The sequence below is a fragment of the Peromyscus californicus genome, unplaced genomic scaffold (genome assembly GCF_007827085.1).
Source record: "Peromyscus californicus insignis strain IS unplaced genomic scaffold, ASM782708v3 Scaffold_8__1_contigs__length_139910024, whole genome shotgun sequence".
NCBI classification, from domain to species: domain Eukaryota; kingdom Metazoa; phylum Chordata; class Mammalia; order Rodentia; family Cricetidae; genus Peromyscus; species Peromyscus californicus.
The window spans coordinates 100,759,298-100,787,026 of record NW_026294606.1 but is presented as its reverse complement, the minus strand read 5'-3'; the positions used below and the strand labels follow the sequence as shown (position 1 = coordinate 100,787,026).

Below are 27,729 nucleotides of genomic sequence, written 5' to 3'. Positions count from 1 at the left end.
ACAGATGTAGTCAGTCTAGCTCGCCAGCCTGCTCCTGGGGTCACTCATCTCTGCCTTCTGAGTGCTGGGGTTGCAGGTGGCTACCATGTCTGCTGGTGTGCAACAAGCGCTTGATCCACTGAGCCACCTCTCCAGCCCTCTAGCCTGTTTCTATCTTACCTCTCCATTACCAGTAATCCACAGTGCAACATGAATGATGATAAAAACGTAAATGAGGTCTTGGCAAGATGGATCAATGGGTAAAAAAGCTTACCGTCAAGCTTGATGACCTGGGTTCAATTCTCAGTTACTACCTGGTAGAAAGAGAGAACCAACTGCCACAGGTTGTCCTCTGGCCTCCATATACACATCACAGTAAGCATTTGTTTGCAGGTATGTGCACATGTGCGCATGCACACATGTGTACATGTAATTAAAATGTAAATGAGCTCATGTCACTCTCACATTTAAATCTCCCAGTGACTTCTATTACTCCCACATAATCTAAACTTGACCCTGGGTCCTAAGGCTCAGCATCACCCTCACTGCCTCCCTCATGGCCTCTTTTCCTTCTTCTGTGTGGCACATTGACTCCTACTGCCCTTCCTTCTTACCCCTGTTCACATGCAGAACTATTTCTCATGAGAGAATGGGGCGATGGTTGTCCTGCTAAAGAGTGCTGTAGGACAGCCTTTCTGAGCTAGACAGCTGTCTGAAGCAAGTCCGACAAAGGTTTGCAAAGCGACATTCCAATTGGAAGGAAGAGCAATTGTAAAGCCTGGGAAGGGACTCATCAGCCTTGCAAGGACAGGGCTGTTGGTGGCTCGCTTCACTGTTATGTGTTCATCATGTGGAAAGGAGCTTGGCATGTATTGGAAACTTGGTGTTTATTGGAGGGCAAATTTTGTCTTCTCTGTATCCTTGAATATTTGTTTTGTGCTTTTTTATTATTTCTCCATTATATGTTTTAAAGTATGGTGAAATGGTGTGGTTAAGATTTTCTTTGCTTTGTGTGGCTGAGGATATAGCCCAATAGTAGAGCACTAGCCTAGCCTGCTCTGGACTTATAGTCAGTCCCCAGCACCACAAAAACAAACAAGCATTGAATCTTCATTGCTCATTGGCAATACATTTCTGATACACATTCTTTACTCAAGAGCTGAGGAGATAGCTCAGTGGGTAAAATGCTTGCCGTGGAAGAAGCCTGAGGACCTGAAGTCAGACTCCTGGTCCTCGTGTAGATACGTGGTAGGTACAGCAGCATCCCCGAGCTGAGGAGGCGAGACAAGTGGATGAACAGAGAGAGCTCCCTGGCCAGTAAGAGACCCCAGAGAGTGATAGAGGAAGACACTCAACATTGACCACTGGCCTTCACACATACATACACACACGTGTCTACAAACACATATATCCCAACATACACGCGAAATTAAAAATTCTTCATTTGTATCCTTTTCTACTTCTTTCTCAAGTATTTTACGTATATATGTATATATTACACACACATGTCTATGTGTATATGTGTTGGCTCAGTTTATCATTATGACTGTTTCTGCTACCCATCTTTGAAGGAAGGGAATCTACTTGGCCTGTCTGTTAACACTGAGTGATGTCTTGATCAGTAAGCTTCTCAGTAATTCTCAGTGAAGTGTTATGAAGGCTGTGTAAGCTTGTGCATATTTTTTGGAAGGAGGGTAGCAGCTTTCTTTTTTAAAATAAAAACTTGTGTGTTGCATCTGTGCATTGGTGTATATTATGAGTGTAAGCATGTTCACTGGCTCCCCGAAAGGTGACTTATGTCCATTTCCTGGTCATTACCTCTCCCTCTTCCTCCAAAAGATCACTAACCTACCCTTCTCATTGCAGGTTAGCTTTTCCTTTCTGCAAGTGGAATGGGACAAGATGTGCCCTTTCATTTCTGGCAGACTTCCCTCATGTCATGACATTGGTCATTGCTCTGATAAAAAGCAAGTATTCAATGAAACTCACAGCAGTATAGGAGGCCATAGGGCCGTGCCCATCCGGGTCTGCTGTGAGGGTGTCCAGCTGGTGCACACAGCCCAAGGATGGCAGTATAGGAGGCCATAGGGCCGTGCCCATCCGGGTCTGCTGTGAGGGGTCCAGCTGGTGCACACAGCCCATGGATAAGCAAGTTCTTACTAGTGTTGTCTGTATGGCCCAAGTTCATTTAGATCTCCCAGATAGTTACCCTTTTATCAGTCCTCTCTCCCCCACTATATCTGGAGATCTAAGATAAACTTCTCCCTCTATGAGAATACCCTTCAGTGTTTTCCCTTGGACATTGTTAAAATTGTAATTTTTAATCTTTTTTTTTGTTTTGTTTTTTTTGTTTTGTTTTGTTTTTCGAGACAGGGTTTCTCTGTGTAGCTCTGCGCCTTTCCTGGGACTCACTTGGTAGCCCAGGCTGGCCTCGAACTCACAGAGATCCGCCTGGCTCTGCCTCCCGAGTGCTGGGATTAAAGGCGTGCGCCACCACCGCCCGGCTTAATCTTCCTAAAAATGTTTCTGTTTGAACTTCTTTGTTGAAGGGAGTTTTTTAGGGTAGAGAATATTATTTCTGCAGAAGGTTTTGTTTGTTCAGTTTTTTGGTTTGAACATTATTTTCACACCTTTTGCCCTTTTAATTATGTTGAGCAGCCAACACTTTGGCTATGAAACATACTCTCTTTTTCCTGTTAGCATCTCTTGCACATTTTTGCCTCTGTTTCTAATGGTTTTATAATTATCTACCTAGGCATGGATTTTTTTTAATCCTGCTGGAGTTCATAAGGCCTCCTGCATGTTTGTTTTGACTCTATCATCAGCCATAGAAACTTGTCTGGCATTGTTCTAGCGATAATACCTCTTCCCCACCGGTTCATTGTGAGCCTCCAAATGCACATATTCCAGGCCTTTTCATGTATCACCTGCTCATTTTATTTCTTCTGAATTTTCTGTCATCTCAGTCTGTCTTCTTGGTCTGAATGTTCTTCTAACCTACCTCCATACCAGGAACACTTCAGTTGTGGCTAATCTGCTATTAAACACACACACCCTGAATCCCTGCCTCCCATTATTGTGTGTGGCGTAGAATTTGCATGTACTTTCTTACTGTTTCTACCTCTGCCAAATTTTGAGCCTTGTGATTCAGAGAGTGGCTCATACTGCTGTTTCTGCCACCTCTTGTTTGTGCTGGCTTTTTGTGCTGACATACTGTTTCCTCATATTTATGGCTGGCTTATATAATTACAATCTGCAGGGTTTTTTGCATCTTTAAAAGCATTCTTGGCTGTAAGCTATAAAATTTCACAATTGGAAGATTGCATAAATTATCCAAATCCCATGGTGATGCTCTCTTCCTTCAGAGGGGACCAGGTTGCTGGTGCCAGACTTCCCTGAGCACTGAAGGACTGAAGGAACCCTAGTTCCTCCTTATTCTGTGGCACATCCAGCCACAGGTCAGTGAGAGTAAAGCCCATCAGAGTCCTACCCTTCCTAGATGAGCTTTGGAACGCCAGTCTCTGACTCTCTAGCCTTGCCTCAGGTTCAAGAGCTGTGTACATATCTCAGCCCCTAGTCTAATGCATAGAGGCAAATGTAACCCAGTTGTCTTTATCCCCCATGCTCTCCACAACCACTCATCTGCTTTCTCCTGCAGCACAGCCAGCAATTCCTTGTGATCTTGTTAGCAGTGTGGCAGAGCAGATAGTTGTTGATAGAGCTCTTGAGTTACTCTCGTAGGCCAGCTGGGTCAAACGACCCCACATTTGGATCACAAAATCTGGGTTAGTAGTCTTATTAGCTTATTTTCTGTTTAACCGAGGACCAAGTGGTCTTTTACTCTCTCTCTCTCTCTCTTTCTCTCTCTCTCTCTCTCTCTCTCTCTCTCTCTCTCTCTCTCTCTCTCTCTCTCTCTCTGTGTGTGTGTGTGTGTGTGTGTGTGTGCCTGTATGCACATATGAGAGTACAGGCCCAAGTTCAACCCTGGGTGCTGCTCCTGAAGAGCCATCCACCTTATTTTTTGAGGTTCCCTTATCGGGATCTGAATTACCTGATTAGGCAATGCTGGATGGCCAGTATGCCCCAGAGATCCAACTGCCTTCACCTTCCTAGTCTTGGGATTACAGGCATGTAGTACCATGCCTGACTTCTTATGTGTGTCCTGGAGATCAGAACTCATGTCTTCATGCTTGTGCTGGAAGCGCTGTACTTGACTGAGCCAGCTCCCAAATTTTCTATCTTCTTTTGTGGTGAACTTAATGAAAACAATCTCACTCATTTTAGCTATTGTTATGGTGGTTTCCTCTTCTGAGTGACCCCTATGTTCTTTATTTTAAATAATTAGATCTTTGCATTACTTACCCTAGTCATCTTGGCCATTGTTCACAGAGTGAGTAATTTTATCTTTCAATTGCAGTATTCTGGAGTTAACTTGGATCAGGCCTTATTCCAGCCCTTTCCATCAGAAATCATATTCCAGAACTATTCTCCCTGTGAAGTCTATGAAGTCCCATTGGTGTTGAGAAACAACGACAAAGTGAGTATGTGCGCTGGTGTAGGTGAACTTTTGCAAGATGCTGGAGGAGGGTTCAGTAAATTCTGCAATTCCAAGGGGTCTTAGATACGCTCTTTAATTTGATAGAAAAATAACATGCAAAGCATGCTCTTTGAGTGCAAGTTTCATGAACACAAGGCTAGGTCTGATTGTTGCTGTCTGTATAGTCCAGTGCAGTGCCCAGCAGATGGCCAACTCCCAACATGTGTTCCAGCTTCCCCTCTTAAAGATGTGTTCATTTTCATTTTATCTCCGTGGGTATTTTGACTGAACACATGCATATACACCGCAGGTGTGCAATGCCAGCAGAGGCCCTGAAAGGGTGTCAGATCCCCTGGAACTGGAGTTACAGATGGTCGTGAGCCACTATGTAGGTACTTTGAATCACACCCTGGTCCCCTGGAAGAGCAGCCAGTACTCTTAACTACTGAGCCGTCTCTGCAGCCACATGCCCCAACTTCTTGATGCATAAGTGTAGATTTGATGAATGGCATGGAGTTCTTGCATCTGACCAGCTGGGCTAGGTTTTCATTAAGACTGAACAGTTACTATTAATGTGGATATATTCTGCGTTGCAGACACCATTATCCCAGTTGAAGGTATCATCTGCTCCGATGAATAGCAAATATGAGCATTTATACTTATATTCTGCAAATTATTCTTCTAAATAACTTCTCCTCTGTAACTTGTGATTCTCTCCCCTTTTTGTGGTCTTCTCCCTGTTACATGAAATAGCCTTCAGACATTGTCTACAGAAGGTTTTTCTCAATATCCATGCCAGGCTCCTTTGTAATTGCAGCTGAGGATTTCTTCCCCAGCCTTACGTCTTTTTCTTTAGAGATAAACTAGGGTTTGTTTCAAATAAAAGAATTCAGTACCAGAGGATTTCCTTGACACTTGACAAGAGTAGAAGAAAGGTTATATGGGAGCTTTAAGCACAGTTAAGTGAAAAAATAAACAGATGGTGTGTGAAGGGGGAGTGTCTCAACAATACTGAACTCCAAGGAAAAGAGGTGAGCTACAAGAAAAATGAGGAAATAAGTCTGTGCAGGGGCCCAAAGCAAGTGGGAGACCTGGAGCTGTGTTCACACAGTAGCTCATTAAAGGACTCAGTGATGCCTTTCAGAGATCAATAGGGTGATTTAGTGCCAGCAAAGCCAGACTCTGGAGACAATGGTGCATTTAGAGTTTGGCTTTGTTTGCTGGTTTCTGGCTGCAGTGCTGTTAGCAAGAGAAGCTCATGGCAGAAGCTAAGGGTAAGCAGAGCGATGAGAGAGAGCTGGAGGTGCCCAGGGTCATGTCCCCAGGCCTCAAGAAGAGCCGCATTCTGTGACGTGGGGCTGCCAACAGGTTCATTTTCTCATCTAGAATTCTCTTTTCTCCTCCTATGACTGTTTTATACTTGTCAGGTATTATTAGGTTAGTAAGGATGGAGTGGGCCTAGTCTCTGGGTCCTTAGCAATTCCTCCTGACCCTACACAAGAAGTGATTATCAGTAGGTATGTATGAGGAAGTCGGGGTAAGAGAATGTATAAATTTCATCTTCCAAAGGGCACAGTTTTCATGGATAACCCAACACCTCTTGGGTGAGATTCAGTCAAAGCATTGACCCCGTGGAAAGTCCTCAACTAGGGAAAGTCCAGTTATTGACAAGCAAATAGCTTTCTCCAGGCTAGGCAGGTGTGTTCTCACATGAGTCACACCCGGTTGTGTGCTGGGAGGCAGATATAAGCTCTCCTCTCCTTCCTGACATACAAGTGCCCATGGAGACCAGAGGTGTCGAATGCCCCTGAATCTGGAGTTATAGTCAATGGGTGCTGGTAACTGAGCATGTACTCTTAAGCACTGTCTTCTCCCTAGCCCAAGTTATACTCTTAACAAAAAAAAGCACAACACACATTCTGCTCTTTTCCTGTCTGAAATGTGGCCCTGTGTATGTGTGTATGTATCTGTCTGTCTGTCTGTTTGTCTATCTCTGTCTCTCTGTCTCTGTCTCTTTGTCTCTGTCTCTTTGTCTATCTGTCTGTCTTTGTCTCTCTCTGTCTCTTTGTCTGTCTGTCTGTCTCACTCTATGTGTCTCTCCAGGGTCTCACTATATAGACAAGCTAGCTTTGAGCATCTGTCTACCTCCTCCTGGGTGTTGTGCATAAGGCCCGCAGCACTACACCTGGCCCCATGCCAGGTGTTTCTTCCCTCCCCACTCTCTGCTCCTAAGGTCTCTCTCCATCCTTTCTGTGTTTCTTTATACATATAACATTTCACAGTCATGGGAGTTCTTTTCTCTCTATTTTTCACTTGTGACTTCAGGTCATCTTTAACGAGTTAACTTACCTTTCTTCTATTATTTTGAGTCATTAAAAAAAGTCTTTGTCAAGCAAGGTGACACACATCTGCCATCCCAGTACTCACAAGTCTGAAGCAGGAGGACTGGGAGTTTGAGGCTATCCTGAGTTACATAGGAAGACCTTGTCGCAAAAACCAGAAAATCCAAACAAACTATCCACTGGTGTTTTTATGTGTGTATAGAACCTCCGCCTCTGACCACTCCCATTTACCTCATGATTGCATTTGTTTATACAATCTGGGATAGAGCTTCGTAGCTCTGGGCAAGACCAGGGAGCAGAGGCTAAGATATTAGGAGAACTAGACTGTTTGAAGCTGCCCTGAGATCGGCCAAGGGTTATCCATCTGTGTTTTGTTCTTACTTCTTGGGAATGTTCCCATGAAGACAGTGGGTGGAGTCAGGCTGGGACTGCCTCCCAACACCTATTGCTTGGTGGGGCTGACTCCTTTTCCTCCCCTGTGGCCTGGGAGTTATGGCAAAGCTCAAAAGCCATTGTGAGGATAGAGTGGCACATCGCAGCCTGGGAATGGTCCCAAGAGCACTGTGGGATATCTTTTCCCCAAACACTTTCCAAATGTTGAGACACGCATTTCAACTCTGCTGTTTGAGAGAGAACTCAGCTTATTGAACAGTTCATTTTAGAAGATAATCAATTCAGCTATAACACGAACAAAAACTTTGAATACTAACAAAAATTAATAATAATAATGTTGGTAAAAGTAGAGTCAGTATGTCTTAAAGACTGTCAGAGCCCTTAGGATAAAGGTAGACCCCACCATTTCCCTTTTCAGTTGAAGCAATTGAACTCCTGATCCAGGCCACACAGAGCAAGGAGTGTCTGAAGCCTTACCGTGTTCCACTCTGATTCTTGCGCTCTTCTTCTGCCTCTCTCTCATACATGGTGTCACCATCGTGTGTTTCCCCTGCAGATCCCAAGGATGGTAAAAGTTGTTGAAGAAAGTTCACCTTACTTTAAAATCATCAGCCCCAAAGACATCGGCCACAAGGTAGCCCCAGGAGTGCCATCTATATTCCGAATCCTCTTCACTCCAGAGGAGAACAAGGTAATAAATAACAACACTGCTGGGGAGAAAAATTGAATATGTGTCTCTAGCACTGTGTAGTTCAACTCTAAACACTCGCGGGGCTGCTGGTGTTCATGGTAGTGTTGGTGGTGTTAGAAGTGGCCTGTGCTGAGGGTCATATTGGTGGTCTTGATATTGGCAGTAGAACTGGTGATGGTGTTTTGTTGTTGATGGTAGTTATATTAGTCTGGTTTTTTTTTTTTTTTTTGGTTTTTCGAGACAGGGTTTCTCTGTGTAGCTTTGCACCTTTCCTGGATCTCGCGCTGTAGCCCAGGCTGGCCTCGAACTCACAGAGATCCGCCTGCCTCTGCCTCCCGAGTGCTGGGATTAAAGGCGTGCGCCACCACCGCCCGGCATTAGTCTGGTTTTTTGTCGGTGGTTTTATTGTTGTGATGGAATGGAATACCTGAGGGTGGGCATGCATGAGGACGAGACTTATCTAGCTCCCTGTCTTAGAGTCTGGCAATTCAAACAGCACAGCTCTAACTGCAGCAAGCCCCACCCACTACCTTAGCGGAGTCACTGTAGCACGAATCTTAAAAGGTCTTATTAATAAAAGCAAACCTGGGCCAGGTATTGGGGTGAATGCTGGAAGATCAGAGAAGCCACAGAACAAGCCACAGCTTCCTCACCTTGCTGATTCCTCAGCTGATCCTGGAAGCCTCATAGATCTCAGCTGAACTGCTACTCAAAAGCCTAAAAGCTTAACCAGGCTCTAGTTCCTGGTCCTCATGCCTTATATACTTTTCTGCTTTCTGGGATTAAAGTCATGAGTCACCATGCCTGGCTGTTTCCAGTGTGACTTTAAACTCACAGATATCCGGATGGATCTCTGCCTCCCAAGTGATAGGATTAAAGGTGTGTGCCACCATTTTCTGGCCTCTATATCTAGTGGCTGTTCTGTTCTCTGGTTTATCTGACCCCAGATAAGTTTATTAGGGTGCACAGTTTTTTGGGAAACGCAATACCACCACAAGTTACCTCATGGTTAGTGGCATCATCTGCAAAGGGGAGATGGGATGGGAACTTGCAGAAGGACCAGCAATGACCTCCCTGGGTCTCCACCTCTCAAAGGGATACCACCTCCCAAAACCATCTTGCTGAAAGCCAACCTCCCACCCCTGAACCGGAGGACAAGCCGTGAGCAGAACACAGCAGCGGAGTTGTGTTGGTTGTGCTGTAGACATCGTTGTTATTCAGTGTGGTGGTGATGGGAGAAAGGAAGGGAGACAGGAGGGAGGGGTGCCACGCTACTAGCAATGAGCAGAGAATTGTCAGGTGACGAGGGTGTCCATGAGCCCTAAGTCACTAGTCTGCGAAGAAGCCTGATCCTGCCGAACACTCCCTACTAGCCTGGACCCAGCAGGTTTATACTGTATCCAGAAGGTCACCAATAAAGAAAAGGGATAGTCTGGATGCAGTGAGCTGAGAGAAAGGGTAAAGACTGTGGCTTTAGATGTTGAGGACCCTAGTGGGTTGTGTATCTTCCCCCACCACCACCCAGGATTCTAACCTACTTGGGAAAGAGACCTAAATTCAAATATCGATCATAGTCAACCGCAGTCAGAGCAGAAGCATAGCCAGGACTCAAGGCTGAGATGGAGGCTCCTGACCCCCACTGTCTAATTGATAACTGGTCCTCCAAAAGGACTGACTTGCCCTAAAGTCTCACTCAACCACAGCAGGAAAGGAAAAACTAACCTGCCTGGTCAGCCGAACCCTGTCTGCAGACAAACAGCCACAAAGTACACCAAAAGCTAAGGCTGTTTTCCCTCAGCAGCACCCGCAGGCCTTCCTAGCTCATGGGAACCCCAGTTCCTGCTTGGAGGGAAAGAGCTGGCGTGCAAGAGTCGGGGTGGAACCCCCCCCCCCCCCCCCAGGCAGAACTGTTGGTTAGGTTTTCTCCTTCAGGAGCCCAGCTGAGGACTCACAAGGGGGCAGAAGGGACTTCACCACGATGTGAAGGAGCTAGAAGGGGAAACAGTACTTGAAGGGGCATGAACAGAAGGCTTGGTTGTTAGCAGAGGTGGGAAGATGAGTTCCAAACACCACCCCTTTCGGAGGAGGCACTGGCAGTGGACAGTTGCTGGGAGAGGAACAATCACTCTTTCTTGAGGATGCGCTACTGATAAGCTTCCCATGCTCCAGAGGCTGTCCCCATGCCCGTGCACATATGGCAGCACCAACTGGACTTAATGAGTTATTGGGAAAAAAGAAAGATATGAAGTTGGGAGGGAGCATATTGGAAGAGACATGTGAGGACTTGGATGGGGAGATAAGGGGTACATATGATCATACTTCATTGTCTACAAATATGAAATTCTCAAAAACAAAGCCCCAGAATAAAAAGAGGTGGGCTGTGGATAATGTTAATAGTGGGCATGCTTATCTGTATGGTGCCATTATAGTTGAAATCAATAGATGAGCCAGACAGGATAGCTCTGAGCACTTCTCTGCCACTAATACTTACCACCTGCTCACTGCTGTTAATGTCATTACCAGTGGTCTCACTACTAATGTGGCTGTGACTACTTTTCTGAAGGGTAGGGAGTCAGTCTCGTGTGACTGTTTCCTGCCTTGTCACTGGGCATACTGTTGTTCATTTCTTGAGTTGTGTTTCTGGCGCTTCTGTCCTGTTTGATGACCATTGAAATAAGTGAGAAGATAAATCCATATGTGAGGCTTTTTGCCATGGATTGTTGAATCAATGCCTGGTGGCCTAGGCTCCCTATCCTAACCATCCAAAAGGATGAAGCAGACAGATCTCAAGATCAAGGTCTTCTTGAGCGATAGAGTGAGTTCAAGTCCAGCCTGGGTAACTACCTGGGACCCTAACTCTTGATTAAAATAGAGAAGAAGAAGAAAAAGGCCTGAGGATACAGGTCAGTGATTGAGGACTTACTTACCCAGCAAGCATGAGGCCTTGTAGGTGATATTCCAGTTTACAGGGTTCCTCTTTCTAAAGGTGGAGTCAGTTTCTCCTGCTGCTGTGGGCAGTATCCAATATTCAGTGTCTCACTCACCCTCACTGTCAGGAAGCTGACAGGGTCTGTGCACAGAATGACCAGCTAAGCTCAGGCATGCTGTCTTCCATGCTGTTCCAGAAGGTGGCAGAGGAGCAGCAAAGCCAGATATGTTTTAGGGAAAAATCGGTCATTTCACTGGCTGTCACTGGTTCTGCAGTTGGCCAAATTGATAGTCCAAGAGTTCAACGCCGTTTTGCCTCTGTGTTCCCTGCTGATCTGCTCACTCTCCATTCTCATTCACACACACTCCTCACATCTGGAGGGTGAGATATGTAAATTGCAGCATGCCACATTTAATAAGCTCACCCCCTTCCAGTTGGATTGCCAGCACCCGTGTATATTAGCACATTGAAGATGATAATGCAATTTACATCCTCCCTGTCATCTGTTGATTGGCTTCCTGGGCATGGCAGTTGCTCGGAATGCCAAATGCCCAGATAACAGGTGCAGTCGGTTCACTTTGACTTTCCTTATCTCCTCCCACACAGACTTTAAAAAAAATACTGGATGTGTTATTAGTCGAATAATACCAGTGCATGTATCATGCACCATGGAAGTGTAATAGTCAGTGTTTTTATCAAATGGCACCAGGGAATTCTGGAGCTGTCATTTATTTTTCTTGACCTCTTAAATTACAATCTTCATTATTAAATTGAGTTGGGAAAATATTAAGCTTTGGTTAGAAGGCAGCACAGAATACTGACTAAGATTCGAGAAAGCATGTTTGTATAGTGCTGAAGTGTGAGAATGTAGCAGTGTTTGGAGGAGGGAATGCAGGATGGAGTTTTAATAATCATGTTTAGATAGAACCAGAATAAAGAAACATTAATTATGTTTAAATCTAGGGGATGAGTATACTGGCATTTGTTATACTATTCTGTTTTCTCTGTGTATGTTTTTAGGGAAAATGTCTAACTAGCTGTCAAAATGGTTTTCCTATGAAATTTAATACATGTCTCAAGAAGGACAGAAACATTAGCATATTTTATGTGCCCTAGATATATAATAATCATAAAACTGTATTGCCAACATGTTGGATTAAAGTGTAGATACCATAAAATCTTCTAGGGTGGAGTATGAGATGGGATCTCACGTCACCTAGACTAGCATTGAACTCACTGTGTGATGAGGATCACTTTGAACTACTGACTCCTTCCTCTGCCAGTTCAGTGCTGGAATTACAGGCATGTTCATCATACCTGGTTCTCCCAGTCAGTGATTTTTCACTGTTAGGGATTTTATTTTCTTCCTGTTTAGATTTAGCTCTCCCTAGTTCTATCTAGGTCCTTCCTGTAACCCCACAGCCTAGCATAGTGCTAGACACATTGGAACAGAACATTGAGAATTAACTTGAAGGAAATAGAAAGTGGTTCTTTAAACTTGAGTGTGGCTTGCAGATCATAAAGGCAGAAGCATGTAAGAGGGGATCCAATAGCTTTTCTGTACTGAATATATTATAAATTAACATCCTTTCTGGTTATTTCAACCGGGAGAAAGATGTCTAAGGACTCTGCCCTGAGAAGAATGCTGTCTGAATTTGCCTTTGTGTCTTCTGTGATCCACATCCCAGCTTTTAAACCTTCTGGACAAAGTGAAAATCATTTTATCATTAGGCTAATAAGAATCTTGGGAATTCTCTTTATAATTCACGAGTCAAGCAAATGTATCAAAGACAAATAATATCTTTTACTCATTCAATGTATTGTTTGAGCTAGGCTTCTATTCTTTGAGCTAGAACCCAGTGGCTAACAGAACAAATTTTGACCTTCATGTAACTTGTAATCCACAGTAAATGGACATGCTGCTGTATAATTCAGTGTCAACTAATTGACATGATAGAAGACAGACAGTAATGGGGACTCTTTTCAGTAGGAGGGTGAGGAAAGGGTTCTCAGTTGAGATGACATTTAGGCACCAAGTTAACACAAGCCATGCAAACGCCTATGGGAGAGCCTTGTGGGAAAGGGGACAGAAAGTGTAAAAGCCCTGTGGTAGAAATATGCTGGCAAGGGGGCTCAGGGGAGTGCCAGAAGGCTAGTGTGGCAGAGGAAATTGCCAGAACAACTGCAGGAGTTATGGGAGGTGAGAGGATGGAGGTTTGGGGAAGTCGTGTAACATGAGATAGGAAGTTGCAATGAAATCTTCAAGACCTTTTTATTATGAAAGCGTGTACCATCTGTAAAAGTTGAGAATTTAGTGAACTACCATCACAGTGATTTCAAATGACTACTCTGGCTTTATCTGTCTGCTCCCTGCCCCCATGGATTTTGATTCCATACATCATATTAGTTCAACTGCAAATACTTCAATATTTGTTTCTAAAGATAAGAACATTTTAAGATGTCAATAAGATCAAATATCATGAGCAAATATAAACATAATCATAGTCCCTTTAATACTAGTCAGTATTCAGGTTTCTCCGATTGAGTCAGTTTTCAAGTTGGGTTTGTTCAAATCAGGGTGCAAGTGAAGTTTGTTCATTGATCCCCATTGACTTATTTGGAGTGACCATCAGACCTCTGGCCTATAAACTTGTAGGTAGGTCAGAGCCCTGATTAATTCATGATTCTTTCTGAGAGCCTGTCAGAGTATCGAGTACTTCCTGTTGCATCACTTCAGGACGTGTATAATGTCTGTGTTTGTTTCTGAAGTAATTCAGTGTGGGTCATCCTTCACATCATCCAGGTTCAAGTTCCTAATTCTCTAACTGATTTTTGAGACATGGTCTCACTATGTAGACCAGGCTGGCCTCAAACTCACCGAGATCCTTCTGCCTCTGTCTTCCGAGTGCTGTGATGAAAGGTGTGCACCTCCATTCCTGGCAACTTTTGATATATACATACATGTATATCTAGTGGACACTAGCTAATAACATGTCCGTTACCTCACCAGAGCCATATGTTTGTAGTGAAACAGTTTCAGTCTAATCTAAGCCATTTTAAAGCACTGTGTTCATATCCTGCCAGTAACAATACCCCAGAACAAGTAAGTACTCAGAAAAAAAGATTTGTCTTTGATCCCCATTCTGGTCCAATGATAAAGAACCAATTTCGCCATGACCTTCTTACAGGGAGAGTCCTGAGGCAGGTGTCTGTGTGTTCAGGTCTCTCTCTTCTTACAAAGTCACCAAAAACTTAACCGTGGGAGCTCTGGACCTCATCTGATACTAGTCACTTCCCAAAGACTCAAACTCTTAAGACCAGAGTTGGATTCAATTCTCCTACTATCTCAGAATGGGGATTAAAGCTCAACATATGAACCCTTGATGAGGGACACACACAAACACATAGAAAACGTGGCGACTGCTATACCACACAGTTATTAACCACAGTGGCTGTGTTGGGTACAGATCTGAACTCACTTCCCTTCCTGCTGAAACTCGACCAGCATCTCCCCAGCCTGTGATGACCACCCCTCTACTCTTTTCTATGAGTTTGACTGGCTTAGATTCCCTATATATATGAGATAATATGATGTTTGTCTTTCTGTGCCTAGTTTATTTCATTTAATGTAATGTCCTCTGGGGTTAGCCATATTGTCATGAATGACAGGCTTGTCTTCCTTGCATAGTACTCCATAGTATGTATGTATATATGTATGTATATATGTGTGAATTTATTTTCTTTATTAGTTCACCTATTGTTCTACACTTGTGTTGATTCCCTGTCTTAGCTATTCAATGGCTGTGAGCATAAAGATCTCTTCAGTACACTGGTTTCATTTCTTTTGGATAAAGACCCAGACATAAAATTCTTGGGTCATATGGTGGCTGTATTTTTAACTTTTTGAAGAATATCCATGTTGTTTATAACAACGACTATACTAATGTGCATTTCCACCAAGGGGTGCACATTTGGACTGGATTCACTACTACCTAAAATAAGAGACGATTACATTTCCCAGCCTGCTTTGCAGCAGTGTATGTCTAAGTACTGGCCAATGAGAGGAAGCAGCCGGACTTCCAAGGTTTCTACTTGGAGAGAGATGACAGCAGGTGTCTTCCTCCTTCTGGCCTCCAGCTTGACTGGGAGGGAGCATGGCATGCAGGGGTCACTCTAGCCCATGAAGTGACATTGAGGAAAGAGCTGCAGGACAGAATGGTGGAAAGGAATTAGGAAGCTGGGTCTCACATGACCGTTTAGATACCCTGTTACTACGGCCCTTAGAACCTTGGGCTTTGTGTACCTGCTCTGTATAGCAGACTGGGATGGTGACAGATACAGGGCTAGAAGGTTTCAATAGTTCAGGCAGATCAGGGTGGTTTGGACCAGGGTAGGGACACTGAAGGGGAGTTAAGACTTTTTACTAAAGCCATCAGGATCCAGATAAGGAAGTGAGAAGAAAGTGAGTCTAGTTTGACTCCAAATTTTGGTCAGCAACTGAAAAAATGATGGTGCTCTTTCCTGAGCTGGGGCAAGAACGGGAAAGCAGGCTTGCAAGACTGGCAGGAAAGTGGAGAGTCAGGCATTCACCGAGGATGCTGAGTTGTCTGTTGAGCTTGGAAAAGGCACTAGTGACCTTGGCTTGAAGAAGATGTTTTATGAAATGCTAGGTATAGAAGCCAAGATGGTTCAGAGAGAGTGGAAAGTGAGGAGGTAGCAACATTGGATCTAAATTAACTCTAGTAAGGAGTTTTGCTATAAAGTCATTGAAAAATGAGAAAACAGCCGGAAGTGCAGCTTTTAAATATATAATATGAGGCTATTTTAATGTGACTGTAAGCTGGTCGATTGTAGTGTCTCTTCAGTGAAGAGGGAAATCCGGAGATTTTGTGCAGTTCTGGGGTGGCAGAAGGGTTGATGTCTAGTATGTAGCAGAGGGATTGATCATAGGAACAGGGTGAAGGCAGAGAGCACGTGGATGTGGGAGCAAGGGCAGATGGACTGACAGGGCTAAGGTTACTGGATCAAGCTTCTTTGAGTTTAAGAGGAAATCATTTGTCCTAGTGGATGATATCACACACATGAATTATAAGTAAATTCACATGTCATTTTAAACACCCAATGGTAAAAGTAAATTCATAAATACTGGCTCTCTTTCCATACCCAAGGTCAGAAGTCATTCTCTTAACAGATGGACTATAGCAATCCCCAGGACGCTGAGATCTCAGCTCAACCACAGGAGATACTACCATGGCATAGGCCAAACCCAAGCTTTCTGGCCAATGCCATTTTTATTTTTTTCATTTTTTTATTAAGAAATTCTCCACTCACTCCACATACCAACCACAGATCCCACCTCCTCCCCAATGCCATTTTTAAACTCTAGGTTTTCCAAAAGAATACCAGTTTCCAATTTAGAAATTCAAATTCAAATTCTTTTTTTTTTTTAATATTTTTATACGCTTTGGTGTTTGACCTGCATATCTTTGTGAGGGAGTCAGATCCACTGGAACTTGAGTTACAGACAGTTGTGAGCTGTCATGTGAGTGCTGGGCATTGAATCTGGATCCTGTGGAAGAGTAACCAGTGCTCTTAACTGCTGAGCCATCTCTCCAACCCTCAAATTCTAGTTCTTAAAGAATTCCTTCTGAGGGTGAATCTGAGGTTGAGGAGCAACCATCTAGCAAATACTTGTCACTGGTCAAGGATTCGGAAGGTTATCCGGGGTACCAAGGGGATTTCACTAATTCCTAATCAGCTCTGGTTTCACTCTATTGCCATTTCCCACAACACACTTTGGAGTGAAAAGAAGGCAGAAAGAGGAGGTAAGGATTTAACCACATTGGCCTTGCCCTTAACATACAGTCGTTTATTGGAGTAGAAGGCACCATTTCCCTCTGCCAAGTCTTCAAAGAAATTTATGGCCCTGTTTGCCTTCTATCAAGGGACTAGTGTAAAAATCAAGATTAATTCTTTTTACTCCCAGAGAGTCAAATCTTCTCTGCTAGTATTTTTCTGCTGTTTTTAAGGTCTGAAGTGGGGGAGGCCAGCAAGAAGGCTATCTGGGGAGCACTGTTATTGGGGTAGCCTTTCAGTGGAGTGATTCGTGACTGAGTCCCATAGTAGAAGGGAAAGAACTGGAACACATACTCTGCCTTTGAATGGTGACCTTATTGCTTTGCATTTCAGGAAGAGATTCCATCAGCTGCAGCAATTGCTTAGCTTCCTGGGTCATCATGTCTGAGTTCATCCTAAACCAACAAAGCCGTGTATGGTGGGGTGTTACATAACTTAATATAGTCATATTATATTATATTATATTATATCTAACTTTGGAGATTGGAGTATGCTTTAAAATTCTCTTTATGTTCCTTTCTGGATGTGGGAATCCATTAAGAAAAAAAATTATGACTCAGGGTCTAACTTCATTTGGGAATTTGAGAAGATTCCAAAACAACCTTGATACTATGTCAGTCAGCCTCCTCAGCTGTCTCTAGCTGCCTTCAGCCCCTTACAAAGCAAGACAATAAGACACATCTAGAGCTAAAAACAAAACACCCCAGGATTGTCTCTGAGCCTTGCTCTGCAGCACCCCCTCAAAGCCTTAATTAATACTCTTCTAACTGCTTTCTAGTTTATAATTCCCAACAAAGCCTTTGCTGGCTGGGTTTGAGTACCTAGGAAAAGTGAAAGCAATACTTACCTCTTTAAGAGTCCGCTGTCATCCGACTAAACAGTTGTGTGAATTGAATTTTAAGGAGTTTCCTAAGACCAGATAGTTCGGTATAATTTGTACTTCCTTATGTCTGGATGTCATCATTCCCAAGCTTGGCATTGCCATCTGAAAAGCAAAATCAATTGCAAGCCTAAGAGCCCAACAAATTAACTTTAATACATTTTGAGAGTACTGTTCATTAATTTTTATTGCATACACCTACCTGAAGACTTTATGTTCTTGGTCCCCCTTGCCAGGAACGCTCTGTCCCTGGATCTCTCCTGATTAGCTCCTTTTGTGGTCCAGATCTCCATCAAAGGTCACTTCCTCCAGGAGACTTGCTTGGTTATTTAAGACTAACTGGCTCCTTCCCACAGCAGCATCTGTCTTAGTTACTTTTCTATTATGATAAAATACCACAAAGAAGAATGAAGGTTTATTTGGGATTATTGTTCCAGAGGGATAAGAGTCCATTACAATCACCACCAGGGAGGCATGGCAGCAGACCGGCATGGCCACTGGAGCAGAAAGCTGAGAGCCTGCATCTTAAACAGCAAGCATGAAGCAGAGAAAGCAAACTGGGAGTAGGGTGAGGCTGTGAGATCTCAAAGCCCCCCCCCCCCCCCAGTGATGAATTTCTTCTGGCAAAACCACACCTTCTAAGCATAAATAACACCACCAACTTGGGACCGATTGTTCACATGCCTGACATGATGGGAGACATTTCTCAAACTGCTACAGCTACTGACGATACTCAAAGGCCTCACCGTGCTCTGAACGTTCCTTGTCCTCATAACACGAATCTTAAAAGGTCTTATTAATAAAAACAAACCTGGAGCCAGATATTGGGGTGAATGCTCAAAGATTGGAGAAACGGAACAGGCCACATCCAACCTCACCTTGCCAATTCCTCAGCTGATCTTGTTTCCTCAGACTGAAGCCTCTGAGTCCTCATCCGGAATGAATCTCAGCTGAACTGCTGCTAAAAGCCTAAAAGCTTAACAAACACAAAAAACCTCTAGTTCCTGGTCCCCACACCTTCTATACCTTTCTGCTTCCCACCATCACTTCCTGGGATTAAAGGCATGTGTCACTACGCCTGGCTGTTTACCAGTGTGGGTTTGAAATCACAGAGTTCCAGATGGATCTCTACCTCCGGAATGCTAGGATTAAAGGCGTGTGCCACCACTGCCTAAACCTCTATGTTTAATATTGTGGCTGTTCTGTTCTCTGACCCCCAGATAAGTTTATTGGGGTGCACAGTATATCAACCACATGTCCTAGTCCTTGTATCATTTTTAGTGGTGCCATTATTATCACCTCAACAACACAAGTAAGCACACATTGACTCTTCACCAAATGGCTTTCACCCAGCACTGTATTAATATGTGAGATTAATCGTGACAGGCCATACTGATTGAGAACTTCCTCCTCGCCAGACACTATGCTAAGTGAACACATTAGCTCACAGTTCAGATCAGTATCATCTCTTGCCTGGCACTACTGTGGTGACCTCCTAGCTGGCCTGTCTTTCTCTTCTTAAGTCCCCTTACAGTCTGCTGCCCATGTGATTACCAGTGGTTTTTTTTTTTTTAAAGCTATAAATTGGCTGTGTGAGGGATCAGCTGTCCACACTGTTAATGCTTCCTGCCATCCTCAGGTCCTGCCACTGGCTTAAAAGACACTCTGTGACCTACCCTGCCCCCACCTCTCCTTTCTACCCCTCCTCCTCATTTTTTTCCCTCTAGCCTCAGGCTGTGAGTCATGCTTCCCCCACAGAGTGGTCTAGTCACAGAGCTTCATCTCTCACTCTGGTCACTCTGGCTGACATGCTTCCTCTTTGTGGAGGCCCTTCCTGGTGCCCCCTCCCAAGTATTCTTTTAATCACTTTATATATTTACTTATTTTTCATTCACCACTATCCAATGTTTTATTACCTGATTGCCCTTAATTCAACAAATATTCATTGACTGTTTGCTAAGTCTGGGCTGTGATGTAGTGTTTGATGCCTAGAAGTCAGTGATGTGGAAGAGCGAATCTTAGATGGAGTAGACAGTAAGGTCTCTGTGAGTGAATGGACAGCTGTACGGGTCCTAATGAGACGCAGGAAGAAGCACCTGGAGTAACCAGTGGGATGCGAGGTGTGAATGGTGCAAACATTGCGTGGGAAGGCTCTGAGTAGGCGTGGAGTGAGCAGGACAGGAGGAGGTGTGGCTGGGAAAGGACGGAGGCTCGCTGTGGAGTCCTCAGCCAGGGTGACTTTGAACAGAGGCACTAACAGAGCTGATGTCTACCTTAACTGGATCTCTCTGGCCCTTGGATGAAAATGGACTTTGAATGAAGGGGGTCTCATTGGCCTAGGATCAGGGTGGCAGGAAGCAGTTACACTCAGGATATCTCTTGAAGGTAGGTAGGTGCTACAAGAGTACAAAGAAAATAATGCAGGGGAATCTAGGATGTGCTAGTCAGTTGAAGGTCACTTAAATGACAGAGACATCAGCATCGAACCTGAGAGGATGTACTAGAACTGGGTTGGGTGGACTGGTCAGAAGCAGGACCTCGGCTGGCTTTGTGGAGTCTTTGTGGGTACTAAGAAAAAGTCCACAGTCTGGGCTGATTCAGTCAAGTCTAAGAAGAGTGGATTGGGTCTCAACTCCTGCTCTCAACTCTTGCTCCCGCCCATTGGCAGGGAATTTTATGTAGTGTTGTACGCCGTAGCATTTATCAGGGGGTTTGGTGTGGGACATGATGTGTTTCCATCCAGAGAGATGCCAGCTGGGAAGCTGGGTGGGGTTGGAAGTTGGAGGGTGCAGAGAGAACCACAGGTTTATAAGCTGGTTATTGTGCCTTTATGTTTATTAATACATTTATAGAGTGGATTGCATTGTATATTCCGTAGGCATTATTCATATGTTCATTTCTTGTCCATCCTCATGTCTGTTTCCTAGTCGGTACTCTGCCAGGCACCTGCCCACTTACAACCTCAGCAGAATGACTGGACTAATGGGGATCCCATGGCTTCCTCCCTGGCCTGTGGTTTCATGAAGTCCAGTACACAGCTGATCTGTGTCAATCTGTATGCTAGATATTCCCATCCCCACTCTGTCCCCAAAGCCCAGAGACTTGTTGAAAAGGAAAACAAGAATAAAACCAAAAAGGTCCTTTTACAGACCCTGTAAAAGGAAAGATAGGGATTATGGCAGGCATTGTACAAAACAACTCAGTGTATTCCTCTACAAACCTCTCAGGACAAGTAGCGAGTTTCTGTCACTGACACTCTTTTTGCTGAGGCAAGGAAGGCTGGTCAAGTGTCAAAACCTATACGCCGGTAGAGAAGCTTGGAGTTCATGTTTCTCAGGTGGTCGGGAGATGAGGTGGGGTGGGGGGATGATGAATGTCATGGCACAGTATTCTTTAGATTAGAAGATTGGTACTACTTCCACATGTCCTCAGGCCGTTCACTTCTACACAGAGTACCATTTACTGTGTGATTGCTCTAAGGCATTTAAAATCCAACAACTTTCCATTTATCAAGACTGCCTAGCAGCTAAAACACACCAGCATAATGCAAAAGCCGAAGATGAGGAAAAACCAGACTCGGGTTAGATAACACATGCTTTTGATGTTGACAAAAGCTGAGCTCCTGGCCAGCTCTGGAGGGGGCCATTCCTGTTTTCCTCTTATACTTAACTTGCTTATCACTAAAGGTTTATTTAACTTTTTCTTTGTTGTGGTGCTGGTGAGAGTTCTATTTCTATTTAATGAGATGACAAAGAATGATTTTATTCAGTATTCCTGTTGTATTTAGACTCAACACTGAGAAAGAGAAATGTCTAGGGTTTGAGCATTTTTTTTTAAACTGGTCAAATGACTTTGCACAAGAAAAGACATCCAGATCGGGCTGTGTATCGGTTAGCTGTTTCTGGGTAACAGCAACGCACTCCAAAATGTAGCGGCTGAAAGAGTAAGCATTGTTCACAACACCGTGATTCAGCAGGGCTGTTCTTCCGATCTTGACCAGGCAACCTTCTACACCAGGCAGCATCTCTGCTCACCATAGATGAGCTCTCTCACATATCTGTGGACCCACTGCCTGAGGCTAGTTTGGTTTGTCCTTGGGTGGGATATCTATAGGCTCTCATCCTGCAGTAGGCTAGACCAGACTTGTCACATGACAGTGGCAGGGTCTCAAGAGCAAGACTAGAAATACCAAACCTTCTGAAAGCTTCAGCTTAAAACTAACACAGTGCATGCTACTTTATATTGTTCAGAGCAAGAGCTGAATCCATACCCTTCACTCCTGATGCAGGGGTGCAAAGTCATATTGCAAAGAATATGAGTGTGAGGAGACCATTCATCAGTATCATCAATCCAAACACATGAGGTGGAAAAATAAGTAGGGTCTAGATACCAGTGTGTTCAAACTGTAGCCAATGGCCCTCATAGGGGGAAGTCCTTCCCCGGGGAGACATAAACAAGGTTGATCCCATCCATATAAGATCCCAACAACAAATCAAAATACAATTCCACCACAGATAGCCTGAGGAACCAGTGAGTTTTTCGGGATTGGTTGCCTACAGGAGCATAGGTAGTCCCCACACAGCTGTACTGGAAAATTTTTGTCCAGCATGGCTGATGGCTTCCCTTTCCGTTAATCTTACTTAGCCTAGATACTCTAGTCCTTCTGAGAGACCTCCCAGGCCACAGGCCACATGCTATTAGGGCAGAATGTCTGGGAGGAGCAGCTGGAATCTCAGGTGAGGTCCAGTGACTCTCTTCAGCCCCTCCTTCTATGATACATCAAGAATCAACAAGCCTGATGGTGCTGCTGATCCAGTGAATATGGTAGCTGTTTTGCCCAGAAGACCATATTCTCCAACACTATGAATGCACCTCAACACATTTTTAGACCACAGTGTCTAAAAATGCCAGAACTTTGGACACCTCTTGTAGAGGGGAGACATGATGGACTGGTAGCAATCTTTTGAACTAAAGAACATGGTGCCTTGTCTTTCGTCATCTCCACCTCACCTCCCACCATCTGAGAAACACGCACTCCAAGCTTCTCTATTGGTTTATACGTTTTGACACTTGACCTGCCCGCCCCCTCTCAGCAAGAAGAATGTCAGTGAAAGCATCTCTCTACTTCTCCCGAGAAGTTTGTAGAGGAATACACTGAGTTGTTTTGCGCGGTGCGACCCCTATTTTTCCTTTTACAGTGGTCTTGACCATGTTGGGGTTCCCACAGATAATGATTGTACCCTTCCCTGGCAGGATTACGCACACATGTTGACCTGTATTACTGAAAGAGAGAAGTTTATCGTGCCTGTCAAAGCTAGAGGTGCGCGAGCCATCCTGGACTTTCCTGACGAGCTGAATTTTTCCACTTCTCCTGTGAAATACAGCACCCAGAAGGTTCTGCTGGTCCGAAACATTGGCAACAAAGATTCCGTGTTCCACCTCAAAACTCGCAGGTATACATTCCCGCAGCTCTTGCCTTTGGTTGGTTACAGCTAATTCTGGTTGGCACGAGTAAGTTGCTAGAATAGCATTGGGGGTGGCGTTGCTTTTACAACCTCAGCCGCAAAGCCGGGAGACCTCATTGATGTAGATCAGGTTGTCTCTTTATCCTGAAGGGATCAAACATTTCAGGTTTACCATCCATTTCTTACCACATTTTACCTTCTTTAATACAGACGATGACCCATGGGAATTTATAAGTAAAACATAGACTTTTTGACCAAGAATTCGGGAAATTGGCTGGGTTCGTTTGGTGTTGATGATACACCAGATTATCATAAATTTAGTGACTTCAAGCAATATAAGTTGATAATCTCACATCACAGTGGGTATCAGCAGACTATTATCCTTTCTGGAGGCCTGTGAGGAGAACACACTCCTTAGTTTTTCATCTTCTACAGGGTTGCCTGTATTCCTTGACTCATGGTCCTCAGTTTTTTTCATCTGGGAAATGGGGGGATGTTGCCACTTTATAGAGTTTTTACTGAGGAAAAAAATTAATTAACAAACTAGAACTGCTGGAATATAGCAAGCACTGTGTAACGAATATTTGTCCTTTTGTTTTTAATTGAAGTGAGCTAATACCAGGGTGGTGAAAGAATACTAGCTCCCCCAATATTCATATCCTAATTTCTGTTAAAAGTAGTAAGTGAAGCTGCAACACTTGCACAGGAAAGTGGACACATAGATGCCCTTCAGGGATGAGTTTTATCGCAGTGAAGGGACCTCAAGATGGAAGGCAGAATATTAGGTGGAAGCCATACAATTCACAGAGGTCTAAACATGATGGAGCCAAGGCTTCTCTTTAAAGCCTGGAAGGAGGTGGTAGGAGAGACAGAGAAAGAGGGAGGGAGGAAGGGAGGAAGGGAAGGAGGGAGAGCACATTACCATGAGATGGATGGCTGGGGAAGCTAGAGAAGCCTCCTCAGAACGCAGCCTTTATCCCTGGACCAAATCCCCAAGCGGTCTTCCTGAAGAGTCTGTACCAACCCCCAAACAAAGGAAAGGTAACCTTTGATAACCTTTTAGGGGTTGCAGGAAGTTTTACAGTATGTGACTTAGTTCAGCATAGCATATATTACAGGGAGCATAGAAAAGCCGGGTATCATATACTGAAAACTGTCAAGTCACAGAACAATCCGCTTCTTAACTCTTGTCCCAGAGAGAGCTTCAGGGAGGTGTGGCCTGATTCAGGCTATGGGGTCGGGCTTAAAGGTCCAAGCCCATGTTCTAACAGTACTCAGAACCTGTGACTGTAATGTTACATGGTGAGAGGGACTGAGTTCACAGGTGCAGATAAGGCTGCTAGTCAGCTGACCTTAAAATGGGACAGAGCAGCCGGGCGGCGGTGGCGCACGCCTATAATCCCAGCACTCGGGAGGCAGAGGCAGGTGGATCTCTGTGAGTTCGGGAGGCCAGCCTGGTCTACAGAATGAATTCCAGGACAACCAGAGCTGTTACACAGATAAACTTGAAAATCAAAAATAAATAAATAGATAAATAAATAAATAATTAAATGGGGTTGGGGGGAGAGATCAGGTCATGTGTGGTGGCACATGCCTTTAATCCCATCCCATCACTAGGGAGGCAGAGGCAGGCAGATCTCTGTGAGTTTGAGGCCAGGCTGGGACAGCCAGGGCTATGTAGAGAGACCCTGTCTTGAAACAAACAAATAAAAAGAACTGGGACAGATCAACTTAGGTTCACTGGATGGTCCCAGTGTAACCACCAGAATTCTAGAAAAATGGAACAGAGTTCCGCGTGATGTATGTAAGAACTCAGCCTGCTCCTACTGGCCTTGAAGATGAGGAAACTACGTGAGAGAGGGTAACGTGCTGGAGGTTGATTTTAATCTGAAAATGTATTGAGTTTCTTCCACGTGGAGGGCTCTGGGGAGTAACGCAAAGTGAGGCTGACTCTGCCCTCCAGGGACTTTCTAAAAGCACTTGCCATGTAAGACTGGTGACCCGTGTTCATTCCCTGGAAATTATCTAAATGTGGATGGAGAAAGTCCACTCTACATAGTTGTCCTCTGGCCTCCACATGACTATCAGGACATACATGCACACATGTGTACCCTAGGAATAATAAATAAATACACCTTTTAAAGATTAAGAGGTACCATTTGTTATGGGCGTATGAATGGCGGTCGAGGGCTGCAAAGATGGCGGGCACCAGGGTTAAGTGTGCACTGCTCTTGCAGGGGACCCAGTTTCCGTCCCCAGGGCCCACTTCGGGCAGATCATCTGTAACTGCAGATCCCTCTTCTCGTCTCTGTGGACACTGTACTTATGTGAACGTACCATCCCTCCTCAACACACACATCCACACAATTTAAACTAAGTCTTAAATGGTGGTTAGCAGTAGGGCCTTCAAGAGAACAACCACCCAGAGACAAGGTGGACGATCCAGTGAGGCAGGAGATCAGATGCTTTCCCATGACTTACAGTTGGTGAGTTCATTTTTAGAAGGGCTTTCTCTAGAGTTCTCAGGAATCCTCTCCCTGCTCGAAAGGATGCATCTCTCCAGAGGGATTAGTGTTTACTTCTACAGGGTCACACCCACCTCTAACTCCATTTCTAAGGGATTGGACACCCTCTTCTGGTCTCTGCGGACCCCTGCATACTTATGGTGCATATAAATTCCTGCACACACACACACGTATGTAATTTAAAACTTACTATATTGATATTTTTGAATGTAAAAGAGAAGTCACCTAATATGAAAAAAAACAAGCACAGACAGAATATCCTCTTGGATCGGTTGTCTGATTCTTACATCTTTTTACCTGTTAATTTCTTACATGTAAATGCCAAGCAAGCAAACAAACAGACCCACATTCAACGGTGTAACATTGCTGAAAGATACCTAAAACATTTCTGTCCATGTAACCATTTATCTATGAACAAATTACCATATTTTCCTAACATAGTAATTCTGAGTTTAAATGCAGAGTAAACTCAGGGGCGGCTGGGAATCCTCGCATTAGAGGCCCTGTTCCAGCATTCCCACCGTACAACTGAAGGCAGGAGGAGGGAAGTGAGCTTCTATCAGCTCCCTCAGGAAGTTGGCACGGAAGCTGTGCTAGCACACACAGACTACTCTGAGGCTGTGTACTGTTTTCCTCTGTGACTTTCGTCACCAGCCAGGCAATGACCTTCCTCGCCTCTTGGGTCATTAGATTCCACTGTGTCTGACCATGGGTCACCAGAAGAAGCCTAGAGGACAGGAAGAAGGGAGCCAGGGTGTTCCTCCTCCCTCCCCATCTTCAGCTGAGCCCTGTCTTCACTGTGGTCCCAGCTGCCGTCAGACTGGCCTGCCGTGGTTCCAGCTTCTCCTGGCCCCTGGGATCTGAGAACACGTCACTGCTCCTTCCTTTTGCTCCCAGTCTAAGGATGGGAATGTCTAACTGCTGTTAACCATCCCTCACTGCTTTAAGGCAGGTTTCTCATTTTGCCCACCTTTTGTGTAGTCAAGTCTCTCAAATCCCCACTTTGCAAATTCCATTGTTTTCCTCTTCTTCTTTTTTTTTTTTTTTTTTTGGTTTTTCGAGACAGGGTTTCTCTGTGTAGCTTTGCACCTTTCCTGGAACTCACTTGGTAGCCCAGGCTGGCCTCAAACTCACAGAGATCCACCTGGCTCTGCCTCCTGAGTGCTGGGATTTAAGGCGTGTGCCACCACTGCCCGGCCCTCTTCACATTCTTTAGGAAAGTGTACCTTCATGCCTATCCACAGAAGTTTTGATTTCTAACTACGTTGCCTGTGCAGTGAACTGCACCAAATCCCTCCAGCAGCCCCTTTCCTGGATTGGCTACATTCGGCTTTTGTCGTTTGCAGTGAGAAGGACGTGGTTGGATTTGTAATGTGTTGTTGGATCTGTGGATCAGAATCTCTGCAGAGATCCCCTAATAGGTACCCTTTCTAAAAACCACCAGGTGGACCTGTCCTCCAGACAGAGTGCTTCTGTCGACACAATTCCCAAATGGCGCAGTAGCGGTAGAAATGGTGACAATTGGAGAGGTGAAGTCAAAGGCCTCATCTCTTGGTCTGAACACTTTTAGCTCAGTACAATGGAAGCAATAGCTCATGGGAAGTTCTGTTAAAAACAGATCTTGCTTTTGTTCTCATTTAAACAATAATTTAATCAATTTATAAGATAGTTTGGTTTATATAAATGATAAGAAGAAAAATTTCCTCATGTATCTGTGGCCCTCATTAGAATGTGGGCTTCTCAAATGCAAGAATTGTATCTAATTCTTTCATCTGTATGTGCTCAGCATCTAGCAAATGTCTAGAATAAATAAGTGCTCAATAAATGTTTATAGGATTCCTAACCAACAATATATCACAGAGGCAAAGCAACTATTGTAAACCTCCACAATAACTTAAACTAAAAATACATGTTCCAAGGACTATAAAATGCACGTAATGGTTTCAGCACTAATGCAGGGAGCTGCAATGTGCTATAAAATATACAGAGAACATAAACAATTGCCGTTCAACTTTATTACAAATTTGACCTAGAACTCCAGCAGGTCACACAATAACGCTGACTGTTAAAGTGGGATTAATATTGGGAAGTGGATGATAGAGGATTGAGAAGCAACTTAAAGACCTGAAGGT

The 27,729-nt window shown here is 44.3% G+C and overlaps 1 protein-coding gene across 6 annotated transcripts in view; it reads left to right on the top strand.

Annotated features, from left to right (window-relative positions):
- Positions 1-27,729, top strand: part of Hydin (HYDIN axonemal central pair apparatus protein) — a 365,841-nt gene that overhangs the window by 44,666 nt on the left and 293,446 nt on the right. For all 6 annotated transcript variants that reach the window (XR_008215695.1, XM_052727909.1, XM_052727907.1 and 3 more), the window contains exons 4-6: positions 4,397-4,516; positions 7,808-7,942; positions 22,861-23,060. Coding sequence is in view for 5 of the 6 variants with exons in the window: in XM_052727909.1 (XP_052583869.1) it covers positions 4,397-4,516; positions 7,808-7,942; positions 22,861-23,060 (455 nt within the window). In the remaining variant the exon portion in view is untranslated. The remainder of the gene's footprint in view (positions 1-4,396; positions 4,517-7,807; positions 7,943-22,860; positions 23,061-27,729) is intronic.